The sequence below is a fragment of the Camelina sativa genome, chromosome 13 (assembly GCF_000633955.1).
Source record: "Camelina sativa cultivar DH55 chromosome 13, Cs, whole genome shotgun sequence".
NCBI classification, from domain to species: Eukaryota; Viridiplantae; Streptophyta; class Magnoliopsida; order Brassicales; family Brassicaceae; genus Camelina; species Camelina sativa.
Genome location: NC_025697.1, coordinates 8,759,731 through 8,778,152, shown reverse-complemented (window position 1 = coordinate 8,778,152; position 18,422 = coordinate 8,759,731). Strand labels below are relative to the sequence as shown.

The window sequence follows — 18,422 nt, the reverse complement described above, 5'->3', positions numbered from 1 at the left end:
GTTATTTATTCTGCAATTTTCTTTCAACAATAAAGTAACATAAAAGCTTTTTGAACCCTGGTGGGAAAAATACTAGTTAGCAATATTTTAATTACTAAAAATGGTTTTGGTTTGTCATCTTTACTTGTTAGACCATCTCCAATGCAAATTTTTTAACAAGTTTGTTAGCAATATTTTAATTACAAAAAACAAAATTGAAAAAAATATAAATTTTTTTCCCCAATAATAAAGTTCTAACTAAATTTCTAAACTAATTATTTTTTATACAAGCAACACTCAAACAAACCAAAACCATTTTTAGTCTAACTCTCAAACATCCTTTCAATTCACAGCAATCACAAAACTAGGTCGCAGAAGAGTTGTTACATAAATCTATCTAATCCCTCATTTCTAAAAGTCTTTAGATAGTAACTTACAGTCTTGTAAAATCCAATTCAAATTAGTTACTGTAATGGCATAACTTTCTCTACAAATCGACAAGAACATACTATTGAGTGATGAAGAATATATAAAATAAAGAGCAAGTTTTTTTTCTTTTACACACTAAAACAATACCCATTCACAGTACGTGCTTGTAAGAATTGTCCCTCAAATTTCTTAGTTTATCAACCATTTTTAATTTATTTTTATCTTTTTATATCTAAATATTTGCTAACATAGTCCCATTAGAGATTGTCGTAGTTGTTATTGTTAAAGGATAATATGCCATGTAATGTGAAACATTACTAAAGTTAAATAACGGTTACATGTGCAAAATGTTTTGATGTAACTCAAAAGTGGTGTATGTAATAAATTATTTTAAAAGAATTTGTAAAACGAATCAATACAATAGATATATAAAGGATAAGCAAATCAGTCGCACTACAAACCACGAAAAAGCGATTCAAGAAGAAGAATAAATTCCGGTAAACTGAGAGACAGTCAAAACTAACAAAGTTAAGACAACACAAATGCACTTTTAATGTTTTCAGGCAAACTCATCAGTAAATTTATATATACATTTACAAAAAAAGTAGACAGTTAGTGTCTTCTCCTGACTCTTGAGTCGCTTGCATGGCTTCTTACCGCTACAAGAACCACCACCATGGTTTGGCGGGAGGAGGTGGTGGATTCACTCTTCCATATCTAGGGCGTGGAGGCGGTGGAGATCTCTTGTAGTAGTAGGATGCGACGGGAGGTTTAGGAGGAGGAAGAGCAACCGGAGTAGGAGGAGGAAGAGTAACCGGAGGTCGATAAACTGGAGTAGGAGGAGCCACAGGATGACGATAGACCGGGGATGGAGGAGGAGAATAATTGTAAAATGACAATAGCTTTCTGTTAGTGTTTCCTTTAGCAACTGTGATTAAGGTTGCGAAGAGAAACAGTAGGGTGAAGGACAATCTTTGAGACACCATTTTTTCAGGTTAGTATTTGTCTTCTTAATGTTAAGAATCATTTATATAGACATTTATTGTCATCTCTCTTGGAGTAGAGGTTTCCCACTAACTTGAAGATTTTGTCAATATCATACATAATTTTGTAAAAGTATATATATTGGTCGGCTTAATTGGCATTTTAGATATCTCCTTCTATCATTGAGGCCTCCCTCTAAACATTAAGCTTAATTAAGTCTTCAGATGCTATGGTTTGTTCATTGTTGAATTAAATATTCCCCATCCCATGCCAAGAAACAAACACATCATACTGTACTTGTCTTTTGCACATTTTTTATATTAAGAAAACTAGAAAATGGTAAGCACGCCAATAATACATGGAACCCACATAAAACCTCTGAATGTTTCTCAGGAATACCCAAAAACCAAACAGTTATATAAAAATCATTTACTGTATGCATCATCATCATCACTAAAATAACAAGAACAAATATTCATGAAGACGAGGCACCCACTAAGACTTGACCCCAAAAGTATACCAACACACATAACCAAAAACTTAACCTATGCATCCCTATAAGTACGTATTTTCAACGTCTACAGACAGATTCATACACAAAAAAAAAAAAATGGAACGTCAACAACCTCAAAAGCAGAAAGCAAAAGAGAAGAGCAAAGGCAACAAGACGAAGTTCGTGGGAGTTAGGCAAAGACCTTCAGGGAAATGGGTGGCAGAGATCAAAGACACGACGCAAAAGATACGGATGTGGCTCGGAACCTTTGAGACTGCAGAAGAAGCAGCTCGAGCCTACGATGAAGCCGCCTGTCTCTTACGTGGCTCCAATACACGCACCAATTTCGCTAACCATTTTCCAAACAACTCACAATTGTCCTTGAAGATCAGAAACCTCCTTCACCAGAAGCAGAGCATGAAACAGCAGCAACAACAGCAACACAAACCCGTTTCTTCTTTTGCGGAATGTAACATCGACTACACTTCGGCTGCTACTAGTCTCACCACAACCACCACCACCACCACGGTAATGCCACTCAATGATGTGTACCGCCCGGAATCATCAGTCATTGGGCTACCAGAAACCAACGGTCACCAGCATCCTTACTCGTGGCCCCTTGTCTCTGGATTGAACCATCTGGTCCCTATGGCTCAGGGAGGGGAAGAAACACATGGGCATCTCAACGACCACAACTCAACCGATCAACATTTGGGTCTTGCTGAAATCGAAAGACAGATATCAGCATCCCTATATGCAATGAATGGGCCTAGCAGTTACTATGACAGCATGAATGCCGAATATGCAATCTTCGATCCTACCGATCCCATTTGGGATCTCCCTTCACTCTCCCAACTCTTCTGCCCTACATGATTCCACTTTACTTTTCCTGACTAATTCATGTAATTTTTGGATCATGAATGTAAAGTAGAACACATCTCTACAATGTCCCAATAGACAAGATTGTACCTAAAGTAAAAAATGGACATTGTAAGAAGAGAATGAAGAAGGTTTGGTACAAACAAATTAAAAGCTTGAAAATGAACTCGGGATCTTCCCCAATGGTCGCTCCACCAATGAAAATGTTATCGAACCGAGATAAAACATGAAGTTTGAACGAATATTGTACAGGATTAAGACAAACATGTAGTAGTAGTAGAAATCAACAAGAATCAAAAGAGATAACAGATAAACGAAAAAACTGTTTCGGTTGCAAATATCTTGAGAAAAGGTGTCAGTAGTCTTCACCTTCATCCTCTTCCTCGTCTCCACCTTCAGCACCCACCTCTTCGTAATCTTTCTCCAATGCAGCCAAGTCTTCACGTGCCTCAGAGAATTCACCTTCTTCCATTCCCTCACCCACATACCAGTGCACAAATGCCCTCTTGGCATACATGAGATCAAACTTGTGATCGATCCGTGAAAACACCTCGGCCACTGCAGTGTTGTTGCTGATCATACATACAGCTCTCTGGACCTTAGCGAGGTCACCTCCCGGAACAACAGTTGGAGGCTGGTAGTTGATTCCACATTTGAAACCGGTGGGGCACCTGCAAAACAGAACAAAGGTCAAGTAATTGTTTATAAAAAAACAACATGAAACTAGAAACAATAGCAACTTGTTCCATTTCAAGATCATACCAGTCAACAAACTGAACGGTTCTCTTAGTCTTGATGGTACCAACAGCAGCATTCACATCTTTAGGAACAACATCTCCACGGTACATCAAACAACAGGCCATGTATTTTCCGTGCCTGGGGTCACACTTAGCCATCATGCTAGCTGGCTCAAACACGGCATTAGTGATCTCAGGGACTGATAGCTGCTCATGGTATGCTTTTGCGGCTGAGATGACAGGTGCATAGGATGACAACATGAAATGGATACGGGGATATGGGACAAGATTGGTCTGGAACTCAGTGATATCGACATTGATAGCTCCATCAAACCTCAGCGACGTTGTCAAGGATGATATGATCTGAGATATCAACCTGTTCAAGTTGGTGTAGGTTGGCCTCTCAATATCAAGGGATCTGCGGCAAATATCATAGATGGCTTCATTATCCAAGAGGACAGCAACATCGGTGTGTTCAAGTAGGGAATGCGTTGAAAGCACACTGTTGTAAGGCTCTACAACAGCAGTAGAAACCTGAGATCACAGGGGAAATGCATTCAAAAACCAAGACTCATCCATCAAAGAAACATGTAATGTAAAGAGAGCTCTTTCCCAAAAGGTACCTGAGGAGAAGGGTAAATGGTGAATCCAAGTTTAGACTTCTTTCCATAGTCTACAGACAAACGCTCTAACAACAGAGAACCCAATCCGGAACCAGTACCGCCACCAACAGCATTGAACACCAAAAACCCTTGCAAGCCAGTACAGTTGTCCGCTAATTTCCTCACACGGTCAAGGCAAAGGTCCACAATCTCCTTTCCAACTGCAATCATATAAGAAATTAAGCACCATCCAAAAAGAGCCCTAACAAATTAACACAAGAAGGAAATGGATTTCTCACCAGTGTAATGGCCTCTGGCGAAGTTGTTAGCAGCATCTTCTTTACCAGAAATGAGCTGCTCCGGGTGGAAAAGCTGGCGGTAAGTACCAGTACGAACTTCATCAATGACAGTAGGCTCAAGATCAACGAAGACAGCCCTAGGAACATGCTTCCCAGCACCGGTCTCGCTAAAGAAAGTGTTGAAAGCATCGTGCGCGACACCAACTGTAGTATCACTACAAATAATCAAAAACATTCTTCGTCTCTCAAAAAACCTTTCCGATTACAACGGAAACAGAGCAGAAACGAACGAAATTAGGGTTTATAAAATACCTGGGCATCATGCCATCAGGCTGGATCCCATGTTCGAGACAGTAAAGCTCCCAGCACGAGTTCCCGACCTGGATCCCAGCTTGTCCGATATGAATGCTTATGATCTCCCTCATCTTCGCTCAGCAGAAGTAAACCCTAAATTCCGAGAGCGATGATCCTCTTCTTCGACGGCCGGAGAAATTTTGAAGGCGGTGAGGGAGGGAGCGAGATCTTGGATTTTTATTATTTTTTTGTTGTTTCGGATGAAATTTGAGGGAAAAAATGATTATTTATTGAATGGGATTTGATAATTTAGTTTGGGGGTCCGCCAAGTTGTGACAGCCTGCCCCCTTGAGGGACTTTGGCATCGACAAAATACGTGAGATTCGATCTGGATCTCGATCTCCTTTTTTCCTTTTTGTAATTTTGATCCGGTTTAGTTGCTTACCGGTTTTTTTTTTGGTGTTATCGTTATGACTGTTTTGAGGTGGAAACAAAAAAATAGCTTAACCGAAATAGATCGGGTTTAGTGGTTTAACTCTATTGGTTTAATCAATTTCTATTTGTAAGATATTTTTATTTTGCGTAAGCGCCAAACTGAATTTTGTCATTCTGGCTGTAAGGTTGTCCATGTTGTAGTGTACTATGATTTTAATTCTCTTTTAAATGTTTTTTTTTCTTCTTTGTTATTAAAATTAAAATAAATAATTTATAGCAATTCTTGACTTGTAAAATTTGAATTCAAGGTTTCAAGTTTTTTTTTAACTAGTGCGAGCTGAGTTACAGTGAATGATTTGAGCGATGGGGAAAGAACAAATCATATTAAATCCAATGTTCAAGAAAGCGCTAGGCGGTATCTGGGCGGTGACCCAACGCCTAGCGTCTAGAACACTTAGTCGGGACCTAGACGGTTTTTAGGCGGTTTAGGCGTTTACAACATAAAACATTATATATATATATAATTATATTAAAATATATGTTATAAAAATAAAAAATTTATAAACAACGGTAAAAAAATACATTTATTTAAGTTATATTAACAACATATAAATGTTTATAATTACGTATATAGATATAAAACATAATAATTTAATTATATGTAATTTAAAAATCAAAAATAAATATTAAAATAAAATGTATGTAATTTTAAGCGGGTTAGGCAGTTATCTAGGCGTCTGCTGAGCGCCTAGCGCCTAGACGGCGCCTAAGCGGCCGCCTAGACCGCTTTCTTGAACACTATTATTAATTGATCAATCTAGAGTAAGTTGAATTATGGTTTTAAACCTATCTATCTTTCTCTTGCAAATTTTATCTCTGTTGTATTTATTGTATCCACCTAAGAGGTTGTAGACTTTGTAAGCTTTTCGCCCTTTTGGGATTGAATTAAATCAAATATCTTTGTCCAAAAAAAAAAAAATACTACATTGGATGCATTCGGATAGTTAGCTAGGTTGCGAGTCTAAATGACACAAAGTTGGAGGACTAGTCCCTAGTGGTTCATCAAGGATGTGAAGAGTACTTCTAGTTCTTTTCTTATTTATTTTGGGACCATTATCTGAAGAATGTTGGTATTAGAGTATTGGAGAGCCGACATTTACTTTTTGACCGCGAGTTTTCTTTTCAGTATAGGTATTTTAATACTTTATGAACACGTTAGGATTAACAAATTCCTATCACATCTAAAAGATTTAATTTTGTGAAGTTTGTATGCCTTTAAGCGATTTTCTATCATTAGTTTGCTTCATACTATTTCGGTTGGCATTCTCCATCTCTAGGTTTTTTAGGACTTTTTATCTTTATTTTTGTTGTAGTTACTTTCCTAGTCATTTTTTTATGAATGATAACTACTCATATTTTCTTTTATTTCCACGAAAGTTCTATTGTTTTTTTTTGTTTTTTTTTTGTTAAAAGGCATTCAAATTAAAAACTGGAAAAACAAATGTTTACAGGGCAAGACCTAATATTGGAAGCCCAATTAATTAGAAACCTAATTAAGAAGTAACTAAATTAAACCCATAGTTAGGACAAAATCAAGATTGAATCAAGGAGTCAAAATTGAACCATGAAGACGGTTGGGTGGTACAGACACTTCAAACCACCTTCGTTTGCCATCAATGATTGAGAAAGAAATTTTTTCTTCGAGTTTAGATCTCTTGGCCACCAACGGCGATTAGGGTTTCGTGAACTGGTCAGTGAGCATTTCCTGCAAAACAGTGAAGGAGCAAATTGGATGTGAGGACCGAGTTTGAGTCGCAGAAGCTTAAAGCTCTATTCCTGATCAAGGAGTCAATCTGGCGGATAATTAGATCCGCCAATCTGAAGGTGTTTCTGTGAAGGCGGTGATTTCTTTCCGTCCACACAAAGTAGATCGTGGCTTGCCAAGCGATAAGGAGCAACGTCTTGCTACTCGAGTTCCCCTGTGGTCGATAAGGTTCTGCATGGTCCCGTTCCACGATCGTGCAGCAGTGAAAGAGCAGCGGCGAGCAGTGGTGTGCCAGATGGTCCAAGTGAAAGGGCAGTTGAAGAAAAGATGGTCTCGACTTTCATCTTCTCCATTGTAAGCAAACTGGGTTGACTTGTAATCCCCATTCTCTTAACCTGTCTCGAGTGGGGCTGCGATTCAACAGAAAAAGCCATGTAAGAAAGTTATGCTTTGGGATCCCTCTTGAGTACCAGACTATCTTATGCCATGGGACCGTAGGTAAGTTTTGTTTGAGAGCTTGACTTATTTTTCCTGTAGAGTGGTCGTCCTTAAGTTGATTGTCAATCCACCAGATATAATTGTCGGGGACATCTGTGAGTTGGATAGTGGATAGCTCAATGTGGTAATTAACTTGCGCTTCAGAGCGTGCAGGAGACAATCTCCAAGCGCCTCGATACCATAGATCTGCCAGTGTGGCTCCTCTGGGAATCCCTAGTAAGCCCTCTCGACGGAGGTAAGTCGACATCCTTCCTAGTTTAGACCAATGGTCACTCCAAAATTGGCATGACTGTCCATTACCCACTTGCATCTTAATCCAAGGATAGACCTCTTCTCTAGTTTTCAGGAGCTTATTTGCAAGCCAGGAATACTTGGTGTTTGGCTTTCGGGTCCAAAAGTTGATGAGGTTTCCGGATAGGACAAATCCTCTAAACCAAGCTACCTAGATAGATCCTAAACGAAAAAATAGCAGCCAGATAAGTTTGATCATGCATGCCTTATTCCAGCTTTTCAAGTCCCGTATTCCTAACCCTCCTTCAGTTTTCGCAGATGTTACCTTATCCCAAGCTACCTGTGCTGAGTGATGGCCCTCTGTTGTTCCTTTCTACAAGAACGCACCAGACAGTGAGTTCAAGATGCTTATACACCTCTTTGGCAATACAAACGCTGAACACCAGAAGTTAGTGATTCCATTGATTATTGTGTTTAACAATTGAAGTCTGCCTGCGAAAGAGAGGGATTTAGTAGACCACGCGTTAAATCTGCTTTTCACCTTTTGTATGAGTGGAGCACAATCTAGAAGAGTAAGCTTCTTAGTGAATAGAGGTACTCCTAAATAACGGATTGGGAGTTGACCGTGACTTATGCTAGTGGCTGACTTGATCTGCGAAGCATAAGTGTGTTAGTTTTTGATCTTGACATTTGTGATGGTATGGAAATTTGCCTTCTTGTGCAGCTTGGTCCAGCATTATTGAAAGACAGTTCATAGCAATGACGAAGAGGTAGGGTGAGAGCGGGCAGCCTTGCCTCAGTCCCCTGGTGCTTTGAAATACCCATGCACGTTGCTATTGAAGCCCACTGAGAAAGAAGGGGTGCAGATGCAAGCTTGCAACCAGCGAATATAGAGTTCTGGGACCTCAATGCCTTGCAGACAGCTGAAGATAAAATCCCATCGAATTGTGTCAAAAGCTTTTGCTATGTCAATCTTGATGGTAATGCGTTCCGGTCCTTTTTCTTTTTGATAGTCATTGACAAGTTCTCCAGTTAGCAACTTATTTTCTACTAACAATCTTCCCTTTATAAACGCAGACTAATTCCTTTGGATCAAATCATGGAGAGCTGGCTTAAGTCGAGAGACAAGCAACTTGGAGATGACCTTATACAAGGTATTAAGGCATAAAAGTTCTATTGTTGTTGTTTAGTTATGCATAGAAGAAAGTCTCATGATTATAACTTGGTGAAAGGGTGCATGTGATAAAAAAAATCACTAGTGGTTAATGAGTTCTCTACTAAGTGAACCAAAAGCTTAGAGCATATATATTGGTAAGGTCATGTGCATTAGTTAGTCTTTCATCAAGTTTCTCACTAACAAAATAACTAATAAAATATGAAATAATAACTTTTTATTATAAAAGTTTCTCAAAACAAAGAAAAAAGTTATTCAAGGATTCTCAAATGAGAATCGTTCTCATTTTTAACAAGAAATTCTCATAATAAAAAATTATTATACTATATTTTATTATTTCTTATTTAAACGAGAGACTTTGGTGATAGAACTCCAATGCTCTTTCTCTAAATATTAAGTAAGTTTCACAAAATATTTTATTTTAATATAAAATTATTATTTAGTTAAATTACAAATCAGAAAAAATAAAATATAACCAGTTAAAATTAGACATGTGTCTAGAATAGTCTCACCTTCTTTCATACTTTTTGTTACTTTTTATTTTTTAATTGGTGAAAAACTCTCAATAGTCAATACACATGGTATTATTATTTATCCTTTTGATGTTAAGTATATATAATGATTATGTAATTATTTAGTTTGATGTATATATAATGATTATGTAATTATTTAGTTTGATGTTTAGTATATTTCACATGTAAAAGAAATATAATGAATTAATTATTTACTTTTTTTTTCAATTGGGTAAAGTTGTAAGTTTCTCACTTCTCTTATCTCTCTTACTTTTCCATTTTTTACTCAAATAAATAATTAAAAAGAAAAATATATATTAAAATTTTGGAAACATCAATTTTTTTAAAACAAAGAAAATTCCCTAAAACATCAAACTATCAGGGACAGATGGAGTATTGTTTAAAAGGATTATTGAATCGTTGAATCCGTGCATCCAGTTAGAGAAGTGGGTTAAAGAGCAAATTAACCATATATCTTATAAGTTATAATCAAATATTTTAAAGGAAATATAGTCATCCAACAAACAAACAAAATAAACTGCATAATCCTAAGATGCCAAAAAAAAAAAAAAAAAAAAAAAAAAAAAAAAAAAAAATACCCAAAGAAAATATATTAGAGCGACAAAGAAAATATATTAGAGCGACATATGGAGAGATAAAAGGGAAAAATTTGAGTTCATGATCTGGACAATCAAATTGGTACGAAACATCCAAGTAGAACAGCAACATCATGAGTGAATCCACGAATCAAAAGTGAGTACATACATGACCGTCGTCGCATAGTGCGTGAATTCATAACTTGCTAGTACATTTGGTTGGGTCTCTATGGATTAGATTGACGAATTGTTTGATTAAATCTGCCATAAACACAATTATTTCACGTGACTTGTCTCTCACAAACACAAAGTAATTGGATATAGACATTTGAGAAAACAACGTATTGAAAAAAAAATTCATTATATGTATAAAGTGAATTTTGTGTGTGTGTATTAAATCTCCATCCGTAAGGCTTTATAATTTTCATTTGACTCATATAAATTTTCATCATTTATTATCTCACTCACTGAAATTGATGATCTAAAAAACAATTACTAATATTATCAACTCCAAAAATCTGTACGTGACTTTCATCATTTATTATCTCACTCATATAAACACATTGAACCGGTACCGGATATATATACCAGCCTCACACGAGTAAAGTAGATCGATCCTTCGACCTTCGTTAGTTTAAACCAGTCCGGTTCAATTATGACATAGTCTCTCCGCTTACCGCTTAAGATATATTTTTTTATGCCAGCCAAAGTTGAGACACTGTTTACTTACATGAACTGGATCGTGTGGGCAAATATTTTAAAAATAAAAATCCATTTTTCGAACAAAAGCGAGCCGTGGGACCCAAGGCAGGCTGTCACAAATGGCGGACCCCAACTAATTATCAAATCCAATTAATTTAAAATTAATTAATTAATATTTTATCCTCACGAAATATAAAGTGACCTAATGCAACCAAAAAATAAACTTGAAAAAGAAGATCTCTCGCTCACCGCCTCATTTCCTCGTCTCCTCGATCTCCGTCTTCCTTTCTCCGTCCGTTCCACAGTATCGCTCAAAATTAGGGTTTACTTCTGCTGAGCGAAGATGAGGGAAATCATAAGCATTCATATCGGACAAGCTGGGATCCAGGTCGGGAACTCGTGCTGGGAGCTTTACTGTCTCGAACATGGGATCCAGCCTGATGGCATGATGCCCAGGTATTTTATAAACCCTAATTTCGTTCGTTTCTGCTCTGTTTCCGTTGTAATCGGAAAGGTTTTTTGAGAGACGAAGAATGTTTTTGATTATTTGTAGTGATACTACAGTTGGTGTCGCGCACGATGCTTTCAACACTTTCTTTAGCGAGACCGGTGCTGGGAAGCATGTTCCTAGGGCTGTCTTCGTTGATCTTGAGCCTACTGTCATTGATGAAGTTCGTACTGGTACTTACCGCCAGCTTTTCCACCCGGAGCAGCTCATTTCTGGTAAAGAAGATGCTGCTAACAACTTCGCCAGAGGCCATTACACTGGTGAGAAATCCATTTCCTTCTTGTGTTAATTTGTTAGGGCTCTTTTTGGATGGTGCTTAATTTCTTATATGATTGCAGTTGGAAAGGAGATTGTGGACCTTTGCCTTGACCGTGTGAGGAAATTAGCGGACAACTGTACTGGCTTGCAAGGGTTTTTGGTGTTCAATGCTGTTGGTGGCGGTACTGGTTCCGGATTGGGTTCTCTGTTGTTAGAGCGTTTGTCTGTAGACTATGGAAAGAAGTCTAAACTTGGATTCACCATTTACCCTTCTCCTCAGGTACCTTTTGGGAAAGAGCTCTCTTTACATTACATGTTTCTTTGATGGATGAGTCTTGGTTTTTGAATGCATTTCCCCTGTGATCTCAGGTTTCTACTGCTGTTGTAGAGCCTTACAACAGTGTGCTTTCAACGCATTCCCTACTTGAACACACCGATGTTGCTGTCCTCTTGGATAATGAAGCCATCTATGATATTTGCCGCAGATCCCTTGATATTGAGAGGCCAACCTACACCAACTTGAACAGGTTGATATCTCAGATCATATCATCCTTGACAACGTCGCTGAGGTTTGATGGAGCTATCAATGTCGATATCACTGAGTTCCAGACCAATCTTGTCCCATATCCCCGTATCCATTTCATGTTGTCATCCTATGCACCTGTCATCTCAGCCGCAAAAGCATACCATGAGCAGCTATCAGTCCCTGAGATCACTAATGCCGTGTTTGAGCCAGCTAGCATGATGGCTAAGTGTGACCCCAGGCACGGAAAATACATGGCCTGTTGTTTGATGTACCGTGGAGATGTTGTTCCTAAAGATGTGAATGCTGCTGTTGGTACCATCAAGACTAAGAGAACCGTTCAGTTTGTTGACTGGTATGATCTTGAAATGGAACAAGTTGCTATTGTTTCTAGTTTCATGTTGTTTTTTTTATAAACAATTACTTGACCTTTGTTCTGTTTTGCAGGTGCCCCACCGGTTTCAAATGTGGAATCAACTACCAGCCTCCAACTGTTGTTCCGGGAGGTGACCTCGCTAAGGTCCAGAGAGCTGTATGTATGATCAGCAACAACACTGCAGTGGCCGAGGTGTTTTCACGGATCGATCACAAGTTTGATCTCATGTATGCCAAGAGGGCATTTGTGCACTGGTATGTGGGTGAGGGAATGGAAGAAGGTGAATTCTCTGAGGCACGTGAAGACTTGGCTGCATTGGAGAAAGATTACGAAGAGGTGGGTGCTGAAGGTGGAGACGAGGAAGAGGATGAAGGTGAAGACTACTGACACCTTTTCTCAAGATATTTGCAACCGAAACAGTTTTTTCGTTTATCTGTTATCTCTTTTGATTCTTGTTGATTTCTACTACTACTACATGTTTGTCTTAATCCTGTACAATATTCGTTCAAACTTCATGTTTTATCTCGGTTCGATAACATTTTCATTGGTGGAGCGACCATTGGGGAAGATCCCGAGTTCATTTTCAAGCTTTTGTTGTACCAAACTTCCGTTATATTGTTAAAATTGTCCATCGTCTTGTTTATATTGGATCACCAACATCTAGCAGCATGCGTTGTGTCGTAGTCACTACTACATCTATGTGATTTTCAACGAATTCTAACGAACCACGTTGAAATTCGCAAATGGGCATCATTCTCATTTATTTATTGTTGACATCACGCAAATGGGCATCAGTACTGTTACCAAATTGCATCGGAAATACTACTCTCTCTACTGGTCCACTAGCCAAAATACGGCGTGAAAAATGCCAAAAAATCATTTAACAAATTATAAAAAAAAACTCAACTACAATAAACTGAAGAATTCTATTGGACCCTATAACATTCACGAAATTTAAACTTAATAATTATTAGAAAATTAGAAATGGACGAATTGCTGCTAAATCGTAAAAACTAATTTAAATTGTTAACGAGATTCAAGTAAAGGTGTAATAAATAAACTTTAAATACTTTAGGATAGCGTTAGCGTAAATCTGAAAAGTGAAGTCCAAATTAATAATTTTGGAGAAAAATGTTTAGGATTTATTTTTAGATCAGATCTGATAAGAAAAAGAAAAAATACAAGGGTTTGTTTGGTGCAGTTTAGTTCAGTTGGGTACTGTTGATTAATATATAAAGCCCACAAAGCTTTCACTACTTCATCTCTTTCTCCACCAAGTGAATCTCTCTCTCTCTCCTTCTCTGCGGAATCTCTCTTCCTTCTCGATTTCGTTTGAGTCCGTTCCGAAAAGAAAAAAAGCAAAAAGAGAGAGATGGCGGAAGAGAAGAAAGCTCCAATTGGTGTCTGGACTACTGTCAAGCCATTCGTTAATGGCGGTGCTTCCGGTATGCTCGCTACCTGCGTCATCCAGCCGATCGATATGATCAAGGTACATAAATTGATTCCGGATACCTTGTTTTGTCTATCATCATATCTTTTGTTGAACCTTGTCTATGCGTACAATTCTTACTTGATTTGCTGATACTGATAAATTTGCAGAAATCTGTAAAATGTGTTCTCATCAGATCCGAGTCTGGAGGTTTTATCTCTCAGATCTGAGTTTTGTTTTCAGGCTTATAAATCAAAATCTCATTTCTCCGTACTCTTTTTGTATTTGAATTGTTGCTGTTGTTGTTGTTGTTGTTGTTATGTTTAGCTGAGAGCTTTTGGTTCAGATCTGGATTTTTTATTTGAATTACAGTTGTTAGGTGCATCACAATGTGAATGATGTGAATCTAATGAGCTAATACTTTGTTCATGGTTGTGATGCGAAGGTGAGGATTCAACTAGGTCAGGGATCTGCCGCCAGTGTGACCACGACTATGTTGAAGAATGAGGGTTTTGGTGCCTTTTACAAGGTATTGATTTATATTTCTGGATTTTGATAAGATATATCTTGATGCATTTACGTAGTATGTTTTCTATTTGATATTCATGACTACTGTTGATCTGTAATGGATATGATTTCTGCATTTCTGGGTCTGATTCTCAGCTATTTAGAGAATTGATTTCTGCTATGAAGATGTCTCCTGAGCTTTATTTGATGTGAATTTTTGCAATAGGGGCTATCTGCTGGTTTGTTGAGGCAAGCAACTTACACCACTGCCCGTCTTGGATCATTCAAGTAAGTTAGTCATTTGTGTGTTGTCTTGAGCCCATCCAAATGAATTAGTTTTTTATTGCAATATGGTTACGGATAAATCATCCTCTCTCCTGTCATTATATCTTATTAGGTTGCTGACTGCAAAGGCAAGTGAGGCTAACGATGGAAAGCCACTACCGCTGTATCAGAAGGCTCTATGTGGTCTTACAGCTGGTGCTATTGGTGCTACCGTTGGTAGTCCAGCCGATCTAGCACTTATCAGAATGCAAGCTGACAATACTTTGCCGTTAGCTCAGCGCAGGAATTATACCAATGCCTTCCATGCGCTGTACCGTATTAGCGCTGATGAAGGAGTTTTAGCACTTTGGAAAGGTTGTGGGCCTACTGTGGTCAGGGCGATGGCATTGAACATGGGAATGCTTGCATCTTATGATCAAACTGCTGAATACATGAGAGATAATATTGGTCTTGGGGAGACATCTACGGTTGTAGGTAAGATGCTCTTCCAAGTTTCTCATACAGTATGAAGATATTTTTTTCTTCTATGAGCAGAACTTTGCTTTGAATAAAAGGTAATTAGCAGTTAAAGTCAGGTAACTCAGAATCGTCTTGGAAATTTAAATTTGTAGCATATATCTCCTGATTAATGAGAGTTTCTAAACTCTCCACCATTGCCCAAAGCCATATCCTAGACCAGTCCAATATTGATTCCAATGCATACTCCTTAACTCCTTTTCAACCCTTCAGCTTTTAACTAGCCGTGAGTTCTATTTCTGAGCTGGTAAAACTAGATTTTTGTGCCAAATTTCCTACATTTGTTGCAATTATTCTGCACTAGACTTGATATGAAAGCCTTGTCAGTTTTGTCTTGTGGTAATGCAATCCCTACATGGTATATAGATGTCTGAGTTTGGTGGTTATGTGAAATTTTGTTCCCTTTGGCAGGAGCAAGTGCTGTTTCGGGTTTATGCGCTGCTGCCTGCAGTCTGCCATTTGACTTTGTCAAAACTCAGATTCAGAAAATGCAACCGGATGCTCAGGGCAAGTATCCATACACAGGTTCGCTTGACTGTGCGATGAAAACCTTAAAAGCAGGAGGACCTTTGAAATTCTACACAGGTTTCCCTGTTTACTGCGTCAGGATCGCCCCTCACGTCATGGTATAATATCTCGTTTCCCTTTTTTTTTTTGTAATGTTATTCTACCGAGTCACTGCCGGATTGTCTCTGAGATCGTTGATGATCGGGTTTTCTTTTCGCAGATGACATGGATCTTCCTGAACCAGATTACCAAATTTCAAAAGACGATTGGTCTGTAATCCGAGAGGAACGAAGACAGCAGCAAAAAATAAGATGAGAAGAACGAAAACACAATTGGAATTGTGTCCATTTGCCTTTTAATCATATACATCATCTGCCTTAAAAGCATATTATTGTAGCTCTTTTGAGACACTTTTAATTTTTTTTTCTTTCTGTTGAGGGTCGGTGATTGGTCCGGTGAATTTATAAATTTTTTACTCTTGGGTGGAAGTTTAAGACTCACAAACCAGAGATTTTTATAATTTTACTATGAAGTAACTCAAAAGTTTCTCTCAGCAATTTTTGAAAGATTCGAAAATAATAAATTTGCTCAGTTAATACAATTGAAAGATTGATAGACAAGCTTGTTTCTACCCTAATAAGATGCCAATTGCAGGATTCCAAAAGATTTGTATCGAAGCACTAAACAGTTGCTACATCAGCAGACAAGAACATTTTTGACCCAAAACTCTGCCGATCACAATCCAACAACACCTGTTGGCTCTATGTAAGACACATGCCTATTTTGTAACAACTTCTTTGTGAGCTTTGAATGATAGAATCACATTCCAAGCCAAAGCCACTACGTTTGAAGCGAGCACCTGCAACGATTCATATATAAGACATTGATTTATCCTCAGAGCCAGTGAACAAATGTAACCCAAAATGGTGAAGAATAACATCAGTTGCTAGGAGAATCTTTCTAAGCCTATTAGCTAATGTCATTCTAGTGTCATTTATACGAAAATATGCTTTTAACAAGTGCTCAATAACATGAAACCACCTAATATAAGTTGTTGTTGGTTATGACGGGTCAAAGATTATACTAAGTAGAGAGAATTAACAGCGTATTATGTGCAATATGTTTGAAGCATAACTATCCTTAACTGTACTGAATTGTTCACACTCTCCTATTGTCATGTAGTCACAGAGTTAAGTATCAAACCTGGAAGTTCTGTGGAACAAATCTGAAGTTAAGAAACTGAAATGGTATCCATAGCTGCCAATTTGCTAGCACTGCACCAGTCCACTCCTACGCAATCAGCAATACATGGATTCAATTAGAATACAGATAAAAAGATACGACGTGTCAAACTTAGGTTCCTGCACCATGCTGTGGAAAGAAAAAGTTTAATTAGCTTTGAATCTAACCTGCTGTAACTTCGGTATGACATTTGATGGTTTTCCTTCGAGTGTCACAACAGCTGATAAGAAAACTCCAACAAAAATAGGAGCAAAAACAAACTGCCAAAAAAGTTTTTTTGTTGTTGTTAACACAGTTGAAGCAAGATGCGAAGAGAATTGTTAAGACAGAAAATAAGAAAAATTTGCCTACCTGATCCAGTAAAAGTCGTATAACTGCGCCTGATAATCCGGAAGCTGTCACCACTTTGCTCAAATACAAATACCTAAGGAGTTTGAGAGAATTCAGAGAGCAGAGAATTAGCATATGTAATAATATATCAATGGATGCATAAGTCTCTTCAACTGAACTTCCACTTAGCAGGAAAATAAATAATATAGCTTTTGTGGTGTCATAAGAGTGAAAGGAGCACAGAAATACCAGAAATGCAATGCTGGACCGACGAGCCCTAAGCCCAAGACAGTGAACGTGAGTGTCCTCTTCTTGTCCAGCGATGAGGTCTTATCGATTGTAAGCTGCAACCATATGTAACAAGAATAAGCAATGTTGCTTAACCAATAACCACATAGCTAGCACAATATGATAAAGCAAAGCCAAGAAATAGACAACAACATCCAGTTCTCTTGGGTCTATTAGCTTCCATTCCAACTTCATATGCAACAGTAAATTATCTAAACATATATGATTCATTCATTCGAAAAATACATAATGAAGCTAATGAATACTGTTTCTTTTTATCTCGACATATCCTGAAAAAAAATAAGATAACTACTGAGATTCAAGAACACCATTAAGAGAGTTTTACCTGACAGATCAAATCTCCAATGAGAGTCAAAAGTGCTGAGGTCACAGCTTTGGTCAAAACAGGAGAATCTGAGAGAAGAGCCAGGTACCTGAAGCAAGCATCACAGAAAATCAAAACCAAAAGGCACACAAAGTGTATTTATGTTTAATTCAAAAGCAAGATAAGAGTTTTGTGAATATTGTTAACTAACTAACATCCATGAATATTTTGAATTTTGGGTTTAAAGGAAACAGCTTTACACAAAAACGGAATAGAGAGTAGTAAGGCAGTAAGAAAAGTTTACCATGAGAGGAATGACCACTTCTTCCCGTTTCCGCCGCTACCTTCACCGTCACCTCCACCGCCGGAACCACCACCACCTGAACCACCTAACCCGCCGGAGCCACCTGAAATTCCACCTGAGACTGAAGAGACCCGACCCAGATGTCCAAACTCAGTCCCGAAACGTCCAGCCCGATAGCTACGACCAGAATTCAGTGAACCAACATTGTTGTACCCAAACGAAAGAGCCCTGCTCGACCCAGCTTCAGTTCGAGTCCTTCTACCAAAATACGAAGTGTGATTACCGGAAAACCCAAGAGAATTGAAGGGGAGCGGTGGTTTCTGGGTTAAAGTAATGGGGTTAAGCATCATGGTTTCGTCTGGTCTGTACTGAACGGTGAGACTCTCGTATTTTTACAACTCCTGAATCCTCAAAT

General features: G+C 38.1%; 6 protein-coding genes and 1 long non-coding RNA gene across 11 annotated transcripts; 4 read left to right on the top strand and 3 right to left on the bottom strand.

Moving 5' to 3' along the window:
• Window positions 1,068-1,394, bottom strand: LOC104738060 (leucine-rich repeat extensin-like protein 1). The gene has a single exon (XM_010458298.1). The coding sequence runs from the start codon at window positions 1,392-1,394 to the stop codon at window positions 1,068-1,070; it is 327 nt and encodes a 108-aa protein (XP_010456600.1).
• On the top strand, window positions 1,830-3,015 carry LOC104736046 (ethylene-responsive transcription factor RAP2-11-like). Its single transcript, XM_010455959.2, has one exon. It carries the CDS (start codon window positions 1,940-1,942, stop codon window positions 2,756-2,758), a length of 819 nt encoding a protein of 272 aa, XP_010454261.1. The 5' UTR covers window positions 1,830-1,939; the 3' UTR covers window positions 2,759-3,015.
• Window positions 2,920-5,033, bottom strand: LOC104736047 (tubulin alpha-3 chain-like). Its single transcript, XM_010455960.2, has 5 exons — window positions 4,715-5,033; window positions 4,403-4,617; window positions 4,125-4,324; window positions 3,527-4,035; window positions 2,920-3,435 (listed from the first exon to the last, which is right to left on the bottom strand). Exons 1-5 carry the CDS (start codon window positions 4,825-4,827, stop codon window positions 3,120-3,122), a joined length of 1,353 nt encoding a protein of 450 aa, XP_010454262.1. The 5' UTR covers window positions 4,828-5,033; the 3' UTR covers window positions 2,920-3,119.
• Window positions 6,739-9,378, top strand: LOC104736044. 5 transcript variants are annotated; one of them, XR_759520.2, is made up of 5 exons: window positions 6,739-7,394; window positions 7,469-7,629; window positions 7,734-8,197; window positions 8,350-8,605; window positions 8,703-9,378. It is a non-coding gene; the product is annotated as an uncharacterized LOC104736044 (long non-coding RNA). The 5 variants fall into 5 exon arrangements; XR_759517.2 differs by having other exon boundaries at window positions 6,740-7,394; window positions 7,741-8,219; XR_759516.2 differs by having other exon boundaries at window positions 6,740-7,394; window positions 7,721-8,219.
• Window positions 10,821-12,861, top strand: LOC104736043 (tubulin alpha-3 chain-like). Its single transcript, XM_010455958.2, has 5 exons — window positions 10,821-11,065; window positions 11,163-11,377; window positions 11,456-11,655; window positions 11,745-12,253; window positions 12,346-12,861. The coding sequence occupies exons 1-5, from the start codon at window positions 10,953-10,955 to the stop codon at window positions 12,659-12,661; spliced, it is 1,353 nt and encodes a 450-aa protein (XP_010454260.1). The 5' UTR covers window positions 10,821-10,952; the 3' UTR covers window positions 12,662-12,861.
• Window positions 13,507-16,038, top strand: LOC104736041 (mitochondrial dicarboxylate/tricarboxylate transporter DTC). The gene is made up of 6 exons (XM_010455956.2): window positions 13,507-13,763; window positions 14,149-14,232; window positions 14,437-14,498; window positions 14,608-14,969; window positions 15,423-15,637; window positions 15,739-16,038. Exons 1-6 carry the CDS (start codon window positions 13,647-13,649, stop codon window positions 15,793-15,795), a joined length of 897 nt encoding a protein of 298 aa, XP_010454258.1. The 5' UTR covers window positions 13,507-13,646; the 3' UTR covers window positions 15,796-16,038.
• Window positions 16,052-18,420, bottom strand: LOC104736042 (protein sym-1). The gene is made up of 7 exons (XM_010455957.2): window positions 18,008-18,420; window positions 17,725-17,812; window positions 17,340-17,434; window positions 17,112-17,184; window positions 16,928-17,020; window positions 16,722-16,808; window positions 16,052-16,377 (listed from the first exon to the last, which is right to left on the bottom strand). Exons 1-7 carry the CDS (start codon window positions 18,355-18,357, stop codon window positions 16,297-16,299), a joined length of 867 nt encoding a protein of 288 aa, XP_010454259.1. The 5' UTR covers window positions 18,358-18,420; the 3' UTR covers window positions 16,052-16,296.